We start from the raw sequence: 15,752 nt of genomic DNA on the forward strand, positions 1-15,752 counted from the left end.
GAGAATTTTCAATTCGATAATTTAGAAATCGCATACATTTGCAAATACATATTCAATTTACGAATTTTAACGACGATAGATTTTGATAGTCAATCATTAGAGAGATCAATGTTTCAATCCAACTTGACTGAAACATATATCCAGTTAAGCAATTAAAGAGCGTCCAAACCTTTCGGAAGTTAACTATAGATTTTCAGAAAAAAATTTAAATTTATCTACTAAATATATAAGAATTAATTCCCTACTTTTGAAACGTTTATACTTTAACTTACAACTGCAATTGTATTAAATATTTAAACAAGAAACTTTTATTTCTTTGCTAATTTCAGACTATGGCCACACCGTTTTCACTGTCTTAAGTACCACCTCCTCGCGTAGCACGTCCATACATCCACACACACAAACGAATAGCGTCATCCTCAACCACAACATGTCCTCTTCGATATGTCCACACTTCACGCAGAACGCGTGGAAGAAAGACCTCTGTTCTAACTGCTTTAAATCCAAAGACGAGCACAAGCCCGGTAATTCCACATACACATCTAAATACTCTAGCGCCATGGATAGAACGAAGTTCGCCTCTAATTTAATGTCCAAAAACGATTTGGACAGCAAAAAGACTGATTACCCAAACAAATATAAATCACCTGCAAAGAGCATCATGAAAAAGTCCTTTGCCTCGCTTAAATCGAAAACCAGCAAAGGTAAATCGCATAAGGTATCCTTTCCGAAAAATATCTCAGAAGTCATCGGCGTCGGTGGCGAATGGTCCGACAATGATTCCGATGACGATGATGATCATGATTTCATGAATATCGGCAATGAACGCGACGACAATGCCGCCACCAGCACCGACGATGAGGAGACACTCGAGCTGAAGCGCATCACTCGCGCCAACACCGACTTCAATATGAACAATGGCAACTTGCTGGGCGATCCACAGGAAAACATTAAGCGTTCGTTTGCCGCGCTAAAGCTTGGTGCACCACAAGTCGACAAGGAGGGTAAAAAGCAAACACTCAAGATAAATGTAATGCCATTTGGAGCCACAGCCACAACTGATTCCGCCAAGACAGCGCCTTCGATTACCGCCACAACAGTGAAGGCCAAATTTGAGACGAAAGTAAATGAACCAAGCGAACCGGCGGTGGTAAAGCACTGTGCGACGATTGTTAAGTCAATGAAGAAGCCAGCGACTGCAACAGCATCGGCATCGGCATCGGCATCTCCAACGACGACGACCGCAACAAAGATAACAACTGCAGCTGCAGCAACAGCAACAGCAACGAAAACAGTAACGTCTTACATGGCTTCCAGCGCAAGCAGTTTGTTGAGCGGACAAGCGAAACAAGAAGCATTGGCATCGAGCGATAGCGATGGCAAGAATAGTCCGCCCATCGAACGGGCCATGGAAAAATCGCTGCTGGACGAAATCTCCGAGACACTCGAAAAGAAGCAGAGCGAATGCAAGAAACTGGCAAGCGAAAAGGAGGTGAGCACCAACACTGCGAACAACAGCAACAGCAACAATAGCACAAACAACAACACAAATGGTATAAGCACAGTAACGACAGCTACCACAACGTCGAAGATTAAATTCGAGATTAGCAGCTTGAGCGATACTATGGAGAATAAACCATTTCCTGAGCTTAAGAAGCCGATCGCACGCAATCCACCTATTACAAAGGATCATGCCAAACCCAAAATAAGTGTCTTCCATAAATACTCGGACAGCGATAGCAATTGTTCGGACAACGAGAATGGCATATCGGCGTACTACGATGTTGTCGAAACGCAAATAAGCTACGAGAATCTGCCAGACGGCAAATGTGATGTACAAGATAAACCAGCTGTGGCCATTATTGGATCTACGACCACAGTGCCAGCAGCGGAGAATAAGTGCAATAAGAGTGCAACTAGCAACAATGATTCTTCCATCTTCACCAGCTCCCAGTACATAACGGACATGCTGCTGTCGTCGAAGACGCGTGCTGCCTCGTATAATCTGCACGAAGGCAACTTTATGACCAGCAAAATAACATCTGATGGCATTATTGTGACCAAGTGTAGCTCGGACGACGCGCTCGACTCGACGGGCAGCAGTTTTGATGGCAGCAGTGATGAGGAAACCTCGTACAATATGATTCGCAGCGAATCGGACTCTGGCATAGGCATCAGCATTGGCAATGAATACAAGAATTGCGGCGCCGAAAAAGAACGCGTGCGTGTTGAGAAGAAGCTGAGTGTTAGCACCAATAACTCAGACTATGAGGATATACAAGTGGCCAATCAAACCAACACAACAAAACCAAAAGCTGCTACAGTGGCTACAGCGAAGACTGCATTTATTTTAGATAAGAGCAGAGAATTGCATGGTGAGCCGGATGGTAGCGCGGATCCAGATGGCAGTTTGGAAAACAAAGAGACAAATACGACTCAGCAACAGTCACAGCCACAGCAGCAACCACAACCACTACCTGCATTGCCTAAATCGCCACCACCCACGAAAATAATTGATGCGCGTCCCTCATTTCTACACGGACTGCAGAAACAGCATCCGCCCATTTTGTTGAAGAAACCTGATCTGCCAGCAAAACCGGTGGTGTCACCAACCTGTACGCCGCTCAAGGCATTTGTTGGCAAACGCACTCCTACAAGTGCCGAGCAGCAGGTCATCAATCAATTACACATGGTCATGTCGAAATCTAACGAAAACCTGAACTTAAGCTCAGTGACGCCAGACGCATTGAAAGATGATGCCAAGCTAAAAAAGGGCAGAGCGCCAAATCCACCGCCCGAACAGAAAACGAGCGCACCACCAACACCCGAACGTGACTACAATGTTGCACTAGAATTTAATCAGACACGCGGCTCATCCAACGATGTGCCAGTGGAAGAAACGATTTCTAAAAAGGTCGCAAGCGCAGAACAACAGTCAGCACCGTCGCCTTCCGCTCAAACTCAAAAAGAGTCCAAATCAAATAACGATTGTAGCGTTGATGTGAAAAAAAACAAACGATCGCGCCGAAACTGAAAAGTCTGCCACCGCGAGTTGTCAGTCATCCAGTGAACAAACACCTACATCAGCTGCAAGCAAAACCACCACAGGCTGCCCCATCATCGCCGCAGCAGTATCGAACTCAGCAGGCGTTTACACGCGCAGGGCAACACTGACTGCAACGAACGCTACACACAACATTAATCCGAACAATGCCAAAAACGCCTCTTCGCCAGTGATACGGGAGAAGGATAAACGTGAACGCGCCACTGTCAATCCCAAGTTCCGCAGCCTCAATACATTCGTTACGCAACGCAGCAATGCGCTAAAGAACATGCAGCTACAAACGGCCACATCATCGCTTAGCCTCAAGCAGTCGCTCACACCAGAGCCATTGCCAAAGAATCACAAGAACCTGTCATTATCCGAGGAGTGTCTGACCGATCTGACACACACAAATACGACGGTGAATCTGCCAACATTGCCGCCGACAAGTGACAAAAAGTTGACGCCTCAGCAACAGCAACAGCAACAGCAACAGCAGCAAACGCCGCCACAAAAGACCAAAACGAAATTTTCGATCAAGAAATTTTTGCGCATGGGTGCCAGCAAAACGACAGACAATCTGCACAAGAAGGACAGCATTTACTCGGAGATTTGTACGGGTGAGGAGGCGGGTGTCGTGGGTAAGCCACGCTTAGTGATCATCCATCCGATCGACATTAATCCGACAGCAGTGGAAGTGGTCAAAGACATAACGAAGACCAATGATGCGGTAGCAGTCCAAACGGTGGCCGTGGTGACGGCTAAGCCACCGGCACCGCCACTGCGCAACATAGACGCACAACGTTCGCACGAGCTAAACAAGCCGGCACGTCCGCCGCCACCAAAGAGTGCAGAACTGCGCCGGAAGCAGGCAATCATTGGACTGAATGCCATATCGATGACGGTGACAGATGCACCCAACGGTCGGAAGGCTGGCGCAATCACTGCGAGCGAGGCAGGTGGCTCTATGAAATGCAAGTCGGACAATGTTTATGCCAATTTAGGTAAGTGCTGCCAGTTTGCTTGTAATGTGTTTTACAATTATGTTAAGGCTCTTCGAGAGTCATGGCTAAAGCGAAACGTGGTAGGTTGTTAACACAGAAAATAAAAACCTAATTGTCCATTTCCACAAAAGCAGTTAAGAGCTGAGATAAGTTCAAGAAGTTTTACATGGGCTGATCGACAAGGTTTGTTTCTTACCATTTTCTTTTTAACCTTCGTTTTCTTGTACTTAATATGAGCAATTATTTAGGCCCTTCGAAGTGTAATCTCCTTTTTCAAATAGGCTTAAACTGGAGTTAAGGTTTGGTGGAAATGAACTATGGATAAGCCATTCATAATTATGACAAAACTAGATAATGAAAAGTTGGATAATGTCATATGTATATACAAAAATATGGGCATACAAAAAGTAGCAACGACTTTTGAAATGTAGAAAGTGGTCCCATCAGTTTCTGTATATCCCCTTTAGTTTTCGAGATATAGACTAAAATTGTATCAGTAATTTTGTACAAATTCAGTTAATAATGCAGTCAAATGTCGATATTGATTTTTGTATATGTATATCCTTTAATTTTCAGGATATTGGGTAAAAAGTATCTTTAATTTAATACTAATTTTTATCACATTATTTCGTATCTCATACAACGCAAAATTGTTGGCAAATGTCGCATGTGACAAAGTTTTACTGAAGAAAATTCTTCTTGAACTCAAAAGTAATTAACATTGAACAGTAAAGGTAAAATAATTTAAGAATTTCGTCCACTAGTAACATTCTCCGAGACTTTGAAGAAAATCTATCATCGCCTTTTTCAGAAATTGCATTGCAAACGAAAGATAACTAAGTATATATACATGTAATTGAGTTTTTAAAATACCAAAAATGTTTGACCATTTTTAAAACGTATGCTTTTTTTCATAAAGTTTTTAAATTACCAAAAATTAATGTCCACATATAACAAAGTAATCGGGCCGAGTTTTTAAATGCCTGAAATGTATGCCTATTTTGTAAATGACCCAAAGCTTTTAACAAAGTTTAAATACCAACAATTCATGTTCAGAATTTGGTTAAGTTTTAAGTTCCCAAAAATCGATGTTCAGTTTTTATACATAAATATTTATGTTCAGTTTTTAAATCACCAAAAATCGATGGCTAGTTTTTAAATACCCGAAAGTTATGTCCATTTTTCAAATGACAACATTTTTTCAAGAAGTGCCCAAAATTTATGTCCAGTTTTCAAATGACCCAATAATTATGTCCAGTTTTTACATATCTAAAATATATGTAGAGTTATTATCCGTTATTATTATAAAATTTATGTTTTGTTTTCGAAAGTTTCAAGTTTATATTTGAATGGCTAAATAGTTATTTCCAGTTATTAGATTACCAAACATATATGTCCAGTTTTTAAATGGTCAAATATTTATGTCCACTTTTTAAATGCCAAAAATGCATGTTCCACTCCACTACCCGTTGCAAAGGAATACAAAAATAAAAGTTAAAATAGCACATCGAATCAATCATGCCACTTGAAATTAAGAATATTTAGCTATAACTGTGCTCAGCATTCTTAACTTATCATTGGCAAAAACGTCCACTCCTTGGCATACCAAAGCCGATGGGCGTACAGTCAAACAATGCGAAGCCAGCCGCCACTAAAGTAAATCTATTCCGAAAAAACATGTCACGTTCCAAAAGCTCAATATCTAGATACCTAAGTGAGTAGCTCAAAGACGTACGACCTTCAAGATGATAAAAGTAAAAAGCACTTACTATGGCCATCCCAATTCAAATTCATGTGAAGTAATGTACCAACGGCACGGTCACCGCACCTCGTCAGCGACCCATTTACCTATATATATATATATATAACTGGTGAAAATAACAAGAAGTAGCAACGAAAAGAAAACCAGTAGGTATGCGATTCGATATGTGAAAAGGAGAATAAAAATCTTCTGTACGTATGTATGTACATTGTATATGTTTTCATAGAGGTACCATACATACAAACAATGAATAAGCATGGATCGATCATTGAAGTCGTAATCATCCAAAAATACGTAAAACGAATGAAATGCGGCAAGAATGTCATGCCTCTTACTTATTCAGGAGCATCAATAATAAATGCTAGTTGATAAAAAAAAAAAATTACCAATGTATGTATGTATAACCGCTTATTTCCATCAAATATAACTGTAAAACGTGTGGCTGACTGTTGGATTAACTGGGTTAAGTGTACATACATGCTAAAGCTAACACGCGCATACAAATTTTGGTTCTTTTGTATACTCCCCCTGTGGGGAAAATCTCTAGTTCTGAACTGGGGCGCTTCTAGTACATTTAGACCCAGTACTGGTTCGCGATAAATCTCTTTTGCATGCAAGCAACTGGCGTATTTAACATGGCGATGTCCTAGGAAGTGTCAATTGCCCCTCGCTGCATCCCTTTTTCGAAAGTTCCGAACTAGTCCTAAATTCTATAGTTCCGAACCAGCTCTAAAATCGACAGACGAAAGAAAAAAGTATCATGATTTTTCAATCTTTTTGGTTCTTCCGTGTGTGCGATTTTAAGTTATTTTGGAAGAAATGTGTTTTCAATTTGAAATTAAATTTGTTTGAATGATTGTAAGAAATGTACGTTTACAAACCTTTAGCTGTAGCTGACTTTGCAGAGGTGCTCGCTGTTATTTCTTAGATTCCAGACGGTCTCAAGATGTTGAAATGTTAACACAAATTTTAGTTTTGTATTACCAAGCTATGAAAAAGCATGTGCGAAGCACAGAATAGAAGCGTATTTGAACGAAAAAGCCGCCGAACACATATCTATGTAAACTAAACAAGCCCCCCGCTGCATCCCTTATTCGATAGTTTCGAACTAGTTCTAAATTCGACAAATAAGATCTAGTTCGTTCTGCATCCCGTTTTCTATAGTTCCGAACCATTTCTAAATTCGTCACTTTAGATATAGATTTCTAGTGAAAAAAACTGAAAAAATTAGTTTTTAAAAGTACCACTTTTCGCCGATTTTGGACTGGTGGGGATAAAGATCTAGTACGGAAATACAAATTTGGTTCACCAGTTCGGGGTTTCCCTGCAGGGTCCATACTTCATACAAATGAATGTATATGTATATGCACTTGAAAGTATCTATGATTACGCACATATCAAAAGTTGTTCTTTAAGTTAGAATGGAGCAAGCTGATGTGCAAATTTTTACTGCAAATGTATGTATATTCGAAATCGGTTGACGTGGTCCAAAGTTATGCGGTAACATAGATAAAAAACAAAAAACAAAAAAACCAAAAAAAAAAATATTCCGACGAACTGATAACCTCCCCCTTTTTTGGAAGTCGGTTAATTATCTCAGATCTAACCGATAATTTTTCGGTGTCCATCCTGTTCAAAAAAAACGCTTAGGAGTTTTCTGGAAGAAAAGCTATAAACTAAGTGGTACTGGCAACTGGTACTGGTAAACTTAAGTAGTAACAACGTGAAGAAAATAAAATTATATCGCTTTTCTGAGGCATCCTAATGTACATACATACATATGAACATATGTACATATATAACTAAACATACATACATTTAGCCACAAATTTGTGCATGCTTAAGCTCGCACACCTGTGCAGCACTCGACCTCTGAGTGCCGCTTCCATTTACCGCCAATGTTGCGGTCGAACAATCAAGTCGTCGAGTCGCCCATTCAGTTGGTCAGAAGCTTACTACATCAACAAATCCTATAGCGCATCTTAATCCCCCCATATTCTCAATCGTTTTGCTACCGCAACATAATTTGTTATATTCTTGCTATTACCAACTGTTGCATAAGTAGTATGTATGTATGTATGTATGTATGTAGGTGCATGAATAAATTTGCGAGTGTTTGTGAGCCAAAGCTCGCATCCGTACTTGTTTGGTTCGGATTTGGGTCACAATTGCAATTATGCCGTTTGACTTGTTTGCTGGTCGAATAGTTGGTTTGAGTCTTATTTATGTATTTGTATGTATGTATTTTTTTACTTAACTTGTCCGGCATTCTATTTTACCGGTACGGTTGCTGCTGCTGTCAGAGTGTGCTTCGTGTTTCTGCAGCAACTTGGCTAATTCAAGTTTAATGATTCTTGGCCAACACTGTGCCACTGGGAGTACATGTCGTAAATGATGTACTTGCCAGCTGTGGCATTTGGCTTTGTGCCGTTAAGACAAGGTTAATGAAATCAGCTATGCAAATAAACATACTAATATACATACATACATAGTAGTAGTAATGAGTGAGTAGTGAAATGAAAATGCGTAACGATTTTTTTTTATGAAATATGAGCATTAAAGCGTGCATACATGGCGTATGAGTAACAGTATTTCCTGCTCATTTTTCATACAAAAAACCTTTGCGCATTTCCATTTGACCACTCGTTCTTTATTTATCCATCGATTTGTTTCATTAGTAACTTGATTTGTTTGTAAAAGAACAAGCATTAGCAAAACTGCAAGACTTTAGCACAGATCCTGTTAGTTTTTATAATTTTTCTCCTGTTAAAATTTTGATTATTTTATATTTTTTTACTGTTTTTGGACCACTCTAATGTACATGTTATATTTTGTTCTCTACGCGCTTTCTTTTGCATTGTGCTCAATGGGCACAATGGGTATTTACTAATAAGTCGTTAACAAAAAGCTACATTGTTATTTTTTAAATAAATTAAATATCGAATCAATACAAAAAAAAAATGTGTTAAATAAGTATGTGCTATGTTGTGAAATGTAGAGCAAATCATTTAAAAGAAGTTTAGCTTGGAACTTTTTTGAATAATTTACCATGAAAGAGCCATAAAATCTTTTTTTTTATTAATTCTATTTCAACAATGACCAAAGTGTCTAGATTAAAGATGCTACGTTATTTAAATCTTTTAAATTCTTTATACGAGTACATTGTCATTCCGTAAACTAATAGACACCTCGCATAGAAAGGGTTTGACTGTCTCATTATACTCATTGATACCGATTCGTTATCACTAAGAGGCTTTCAATTCTAAGCAAAAGCTTGTAAAAGTTTATTTTGTATACCGTCTGTTTTTCGTACCAAATTTTTGTTCAACCAACTGTAAATTTTTGCAACTTGAAACTTGCACTTTATTGTACTAAAATTTAATAGGTATAACTGCATACTCAAAATTTTTCTAAAAAATCGAGTTGAAAAATTTTTAATTTCTTGTTAATTTCGAGCTCTGAAACTGAACTATTTATCTTTTTATTAAAAATATAAGAAAAATGTAAGGCATATATGTACGTATATATGTAAATACATAAAATCTGCATTATTTGCAATTTTCATAGTCAAAGTTTGGGTGTTGGTTTGCAAAAATTAAAGTAATTTTAATTTTGTTTCATGTTGGCAACAAGGTTTGTCGTCTGTATCAATATCAATAACTCAAAAATACTTTAAAGGATTTTAGCCTGAAACCCTGGATATAAAATAATTGCTTATAACACTATGCGACAGTCAAAGTCGGGATGGGAGAAACCAACGGGAAATGTTATATCGGTCAAAAACAAGTTATACGTGTCCCGGTGTTTCGCTGGGTCACGTCTAGGAATCGAGATATATATATAACTATCATATAGGGGAAATTGTCACCTTTGGTGGTCTTTTTTTGACATAACTCGAGAACCACTAGTCCGATTTTGCTCAAACAAATTTAAAAAAATTAAAAATTACAATTCCTTTAATCTGTTCATATAACGTTTTTCTATATAATCAACAGTTTTAAAAAAATTTAATATTTTATTTACCCCCACTAGTATGGGGTAAAGTTTGTCCACGTATGGAGCAATACCAACAGCCTTGACCCCCACCCAATGGAAGATAACTTATGTACGTCATACAGTAGTGATCAGATAAAGGTTACCACCACAAGAAGTAAAAGCAATTTATAGCTGTTATCCAAAAGTAGCCAATTAAATGAAATGTGCCCTCGAATTGTTTTTTTTTTTAATTAAATAGTTCGTTTTAAACGCATTTAGCTAAAAGGTTTAAATTTACTCAAATTTAAAAATTATTCAATTTCATCAATATACTACGTTATTTTTTTGATATTTGCAGGCGAAATTCGCTCATCGATTGCACCGCGCAAGCCCGAACGTACGGCTAGCATGCGGGAGCGTGAAGCACAATTGGAATTGGCACGTAAACGACACGCCGGAGCACGTAGTGAGAACGCCGATACTATCTCGATTTGCTCGTCAAACGGTGATAATGTATCGTTCGAACACAACAGCTCGAACACTAGCAACAACAACCACAAGCATACTTCAACCAATCCCAATGGTGCAACCGCAATCAATACCGTCGTCAACAACATTAACAACAGCAACAGCGGCAAGAGAAATTCAAACGCAAACAATTTACCCACATTGAGTCCACAACTCTCACCGGCCGATAGAGCTGTCACGCCCACAACGCCAGCGGGCGATGGCAAACCACCGACCGGTAGCCGTACGAGTACATTTGAACGTCGCAAAAGTGACCCAAAAATTGCAATCGCCAATAAATTGGAAATTTTTGAAAATCGCGCAGCCAACAATGCACTGAGTAACAACACAACAGCAATGAATGGTGCCGCTGCATCCCTCAACCATCACAATGACGGGCGCCCAACCAGCTTGAAGGATTCGGTACGTAAAATTAACAGTACAATCGACAGCTACTTGAAGGACAAGCGCGACTACGAGAATATGTATGAAATGGTCAAGAGTCCATCTTCGCCACCGTTGCCGCCGACGCGCTCCGTCGATTTGTCGCCCGGCCAACGTTTGCTGCCGCCACGTCGGAACAATAACAACAATAGCAACCTGTACTCAGACACAATGTCGGTGGCGAGCTATACACGCAGCGAATATGGCCCCGGCCGTAACTTTGGGTTGAACAACAGTTTAGGTAAATTTGACATTTTCAAGTTCAATTTACATATTTACGTTTACTGTTATTTTAACTGCCTACTTACTGCCTCATTTTCCTTCGCTTTCCGCGCAGCCAACATTCCACGCATTATTTCGGCTTCATATTGTGGCAGTGAGGTGGGCGAATTCGAAATCTATGCGCCGTACAGTTATTATGGCAGCGAGGCAGGCGGTGATGTAGCTACCGATATTAATGACAGTGTATGGGGCATACCATCGGTAAGTGAAAGTTTGCTATATACACATAGAAATGTAATGATATCGGTGATAAAATATATTTTTATTTAAGTACATACATATCGATGCCGCCCTGCATTACCGACACAATTCAAAAAATTGCATGCTTTTTAGTTATATGGCGGTTTAGGTTGATTAATACCCAAATTTTCTGTGGAAAATCGACTTATGTATTATGATTTTTTGTTACCAATCCACAATTGGTACCGGAAAATCTAGGTAGGCAACTCTTATTACTGAGCAGTGGCACATGTCACTCATTTATCGTAAATATTCGCATTAATCAAGCACTGTTTAACGAATGTAAAAAAATAAATTGCACCCCAAAAAAATATTGAGGTGTAAATATTGTATGGAATGTCCCATATACAAACATATAATATGTATGTACTTATACATCCTACTGTTCAAACCTTTTGCAGGCCATCAAACATCGTGCAAAGGCTACAAATCGTTTGCGCATGCGCAAAGGTCGCAGTGTTGTACACAAAACCATAGAGGACAATTACACCGCAGTGGTCGTGGCAAATCACGAAGCCTTAGCACAGGTGCTCGATCAGGTATGTAGCGGACCAATGTGTCTTAATGCCCGAAATCAATACAGTTTATAAATACGCATGTAATTCTGATCTTCCCACATACAGCTCCAACAGACACCCGTCATTCCACCCGCACTGCGTCCCCTAGCCAATGCCATTAATTTACGCTTTGAGGATTTCACCATACTGGATGGCGCGCAAGCATTTGTTGTCGGCAAGAAAGCCTTCCATGCGGCACTCTGGACCACAGCGCCCGTCACCTTGGCGCTTTCGGCAGACTGTAATCAGCTTTCAGGTGTTGGCGGTGAATTGAATCAGCTATCGGGTGGCGTCTGTGGTGTACTTAATCCAATTACGGAATTCTGTGATTTGGTGCCCAGCTATCACTTGCCGCTGATGCCCTCGACAGCTGTGACCTTGTTACAGGCTACGATTTCGGTACTGCCACGCTTACAATTGGACACGCTACAATCGATCGGCGCCATACTCAAAGGCAAATCGCAGGTGTTGGACAAAAGCAACTTCAATTTCCGTGGTTCCATACCGAATTTGGCTGCTAGTGGATTGAAGGATAGCGCTACCATAAATACCTTACGGAATGTGGTATCTGTGCAAAATCTGAGCACTTTGAACGAGGAGTCCTCGTTAGAGAAGTGTGGTAGCAGTTCGTTGGAGGCAGCCGGGGATAACGCTACAATGCTGGGCATGCCAGCATTCGACGATGTCATGACACGTGAAGTGGCTTTTATAATGCTGCAGCTGGTGAATGGCATGAAGAATTTGCAGGCCAAAGCGATCGAGGAGATGCCGCTGAGCTTATCGAATGTAGTTCTATCCAAGGATGTGGAGAATAAGGATGCGCAGGCACGTCTCTGCGTGTTACAAGGGTGAGTAATACATTTTTAGTAGAGCACTGATGTTGGTAAACATTTGCCTGAATTAATTTTGTATTTACAGCAACAACAATGACGAGGACGAACCCATGGGTACACTCTGCAAATGCGCACACATCGCGCTCACCGAACTGCTGCCGCCAACTAAGGTTACGCCCATTGTTGCCGATATATTGTTGCAAGAACGCGCCGAATCGCTATCAAAATCCAAATCGGTACTGGAATTTGTGCTTTGGGGTCCATCAGATGTGGTGCTTTCAGGTACGACTAAAGAACGTGAACTTGCATTGCAACGTTGGTTGGATCTAGAACGTGCCACGGTTCTACACGGTCTAGTGCGTACGCGTGTCGAGCTAACTGTCTACGATGAATGCCATTTGATGTTCTTGGTGCGTTCAACAGCAAAAATGATGAATGATGCGGCCAAAATTGTATGCAACTATCAACAGCCATTAGCCGAGCTGGGACAGCAACAACAGCAAGGGGAATGAAGTGGTTATTTTCGACTTGAGGGCGTTCGTTGCAATACGAGTTTAGGATTTACATATGTAATGTATACTTAAGTAATAGAGGTTTTCATGATGTAAATATTAGAACAGAGAAACAAATTATCTGCGTAGTAACGTTAATGGGAAGCTTAAAAGTTTCTAAACTTTTTCTCTGGTCCTTTTTGTAACAACTCGCTAATCGATTTCCAAAATTCAATTCAAGCAAAATGTGCATCCTAGCAAAATTAAACCCACAGGCACTTTTCGATTAGATCGTATATTGTCGGTGATACTGCAATACGGTCTATGGCGCCTGTTACACGATCAATACGGGTCGCGATTGATGGATCTTAAAATATTGATGAATTGTGAGTGTGTGCTAAACGTTCAATATTTATCGCGTCAGTATTTGCATAGTTCTTGTGGTGAACGCTTATTATGGCGCAAAAAAAAATTATTTTTTACCAATAATTTACAGGTAATGGAATGCATTATTATATATAATTCTTTAAAAATTTGCAATGTTAATTTAAATGCTTTAAATTTACTTTGAAAAATTTTAAGCGCCAAGAACAAATACGTTTGCGATGTTCGCATTATGAGAGTACAAGTTGTACTCACGAAATGTATGGATCACGTTTTAAATATGCTACAACTTCAATATTTATTTCGCGATCCGCGATCTGTGATCCGGATTCCTAGATATTTTACTATCCGTATCACGATGTATCAATATTTGATGCTACACCTTCAATAAATATCAAGATCCTTATATTTGGATGGCGAACCGTAATGATGGTGTGACAGGCACCTATGTCAATTAGTACCCTGTCTATTAGTAAACTGTCAACTGTTCGTTGAAAAGATGAACGATTAACAGAAGCGATACAGAGATGACACGTCATTTATCACCGACGATATGCTGGAGACATTGTAAATGTTTCTCTATTGTTACGCAACATTTATTTCGTACTATATTTTGGCCGTAATTGTGTGCAACATGAACTTATAAAAACTACGACCACGAAAAATTTAAACCGAATTATAATTTCCGGCACCATGTCGCCCAAACTAACATTCGCTGCGCAATATTTAGTTTTCACGGAAATGTTGCGAAGGATTTATATTTAAATTTTTTCAAATCTTGATAGCGTTATTTCGCAAGAAATACTAATAATCTAACAACGTCGGCTGCAAGCAACATTGTTGCCGAGAAAATATTGTTAACAACATGGTCTTAACCACTGTATGCCAGCTGAAAATTCATTAAAAATATGCTCTCTATAAAACTAATATTATTTCGCAACTTTGACAACATTATTTACCGTCATTCCGTTACAAATTTGTGAATAAAAATTAATTTTGATGCCCGTTAATTTACTTGGAAACAGCATCGTGAAAACTATTTATAACGAATAACAAAAACCGAATCTTCAAACAGTTGTGTGCGTTTAAAAGAAAGTAAATCCAATCATATCGTTGTGTACTTGAGAAGAAAACACTTTCAGTGATTAGTGTTTTGTTTAAAGATATTAAAATCTTACCTGCGGCTTATCGCCAGCTTATGGCATGCAAATACTTTGCTTGTGTAAAGTGCCAAATTTCCAAAATGAAAACTAAAAACGAAAAGCATAAGCAAAGTTTGTATGAAGTAGTGACTAAAAGAAATAAACGAAATTTTAGAAATGCTCTCTCCTTGTCAAACCTTGCTGCGTATCCAACATACCATAGTATATACATAGATACATATATTTCTCTTTCATGTAAAAATCTTAATTTTTATTTAAATTTTTTTCTACAAATGCATTATTTTTTAACTGTTTTATTTCTATACCTATGTTTATTATTGTATCTATAAATATATTATTCTTACTGTATATCGTTTCATATCCAATTTTGATATAAAATTATTAAATTTTTGTTGAATTTGCAAAAAGTCTACGTGCTTACATTTAAATAAATTTACATATATTAATATATCTGAAAAACAATAAAATAAAATAAAATAAAATTTAACAAAAGTATACATGCACACATATGAACAATAATAATGTGTATGTATGTATGTGTTTGATCAAATTTATTGTACCGTTACATTGTGCATACTTTAAGTTGGTGTTTGAAATACATAAATACATATCGTATATTTAAATTTACTTTATTTGTATAATTATAAAAATATTGTATAACAATTTGCTGAATAAATGAATATTTATGAATTTGATATAAAAACAAAACAATATTTATTTTACAGCTAATTTAAATATGTAGTGCTTATAACAATTATGCGCCAACCTTATTAATTTTTTATAATTTAATTTTAGTTACCTTACAAAAGAATATATGATTTATTCTTTAACAAAACCTGTATAAATTCCAATTTCAAATTTTGTGCAATATTTTAATTCAACAAACTTTCGTAAACATTTCGAGATTTTTAATTAGATTTTGCTTTTTTTTCTAAGTGCGCATTATTGTGGCCCAGTAAATTTTAGTACAATAAAATTGACATTTTAAGTAGCCCCATACGAAATCGAACATACGCGGTTATATACCATTTTAAAGGCCTATATGTATATCCTCTTTCCAGATCATA

At 38.4% G+C, this 15,752-nt stretch overlaps 1 protein-coding gene across 1 annotated transcript; it reads left to right on the forward strand.

Moving 5' to 3' along the window:
- The first annotated feature begins 328 nt into the window (after window positions 1-328).
- On the forward strand, window positions 329-14,617 carry LOC118752583 (pneumococcal serine-rich repeat protein-like). The gene is given in 7 exon segments (XM_036487477.1): window positions 329-3,016; window positions 3,018-4,047; window positions 10,143-10,976; window positions 11,073-11,218; window positions 11,659-11,796; window positions 11,881-12,662; window positions 12,733-14,617. Coding segments are annotated over 7 exon segments (5,943 nt in total). The 5' UTR covers window positions 329-430; the 3' UTR covers window positions 13,160-14,617.
- Window positions 14,618-15,752: the final 1,135 nt, after the last annotated feature.

Source organism: Rhagoletis pomonella, unplaced genomic scaffold (genome assembly GCF_013731165.1).
Source record: "Rhagoletis pomonella isolate Grant_MI unplaced genomic scaffold, Rhpom_1.0 Rhpom_scaffold_01670, whole genome shotgun sequence".
In the NCBI taxonomy this organism is placed as follows: Eukaryota; Metazoa; Arthropoda; class Insecta; order Diptera; family Tephritidae; genus Rhagoletis; species Rhagoletis pomonella.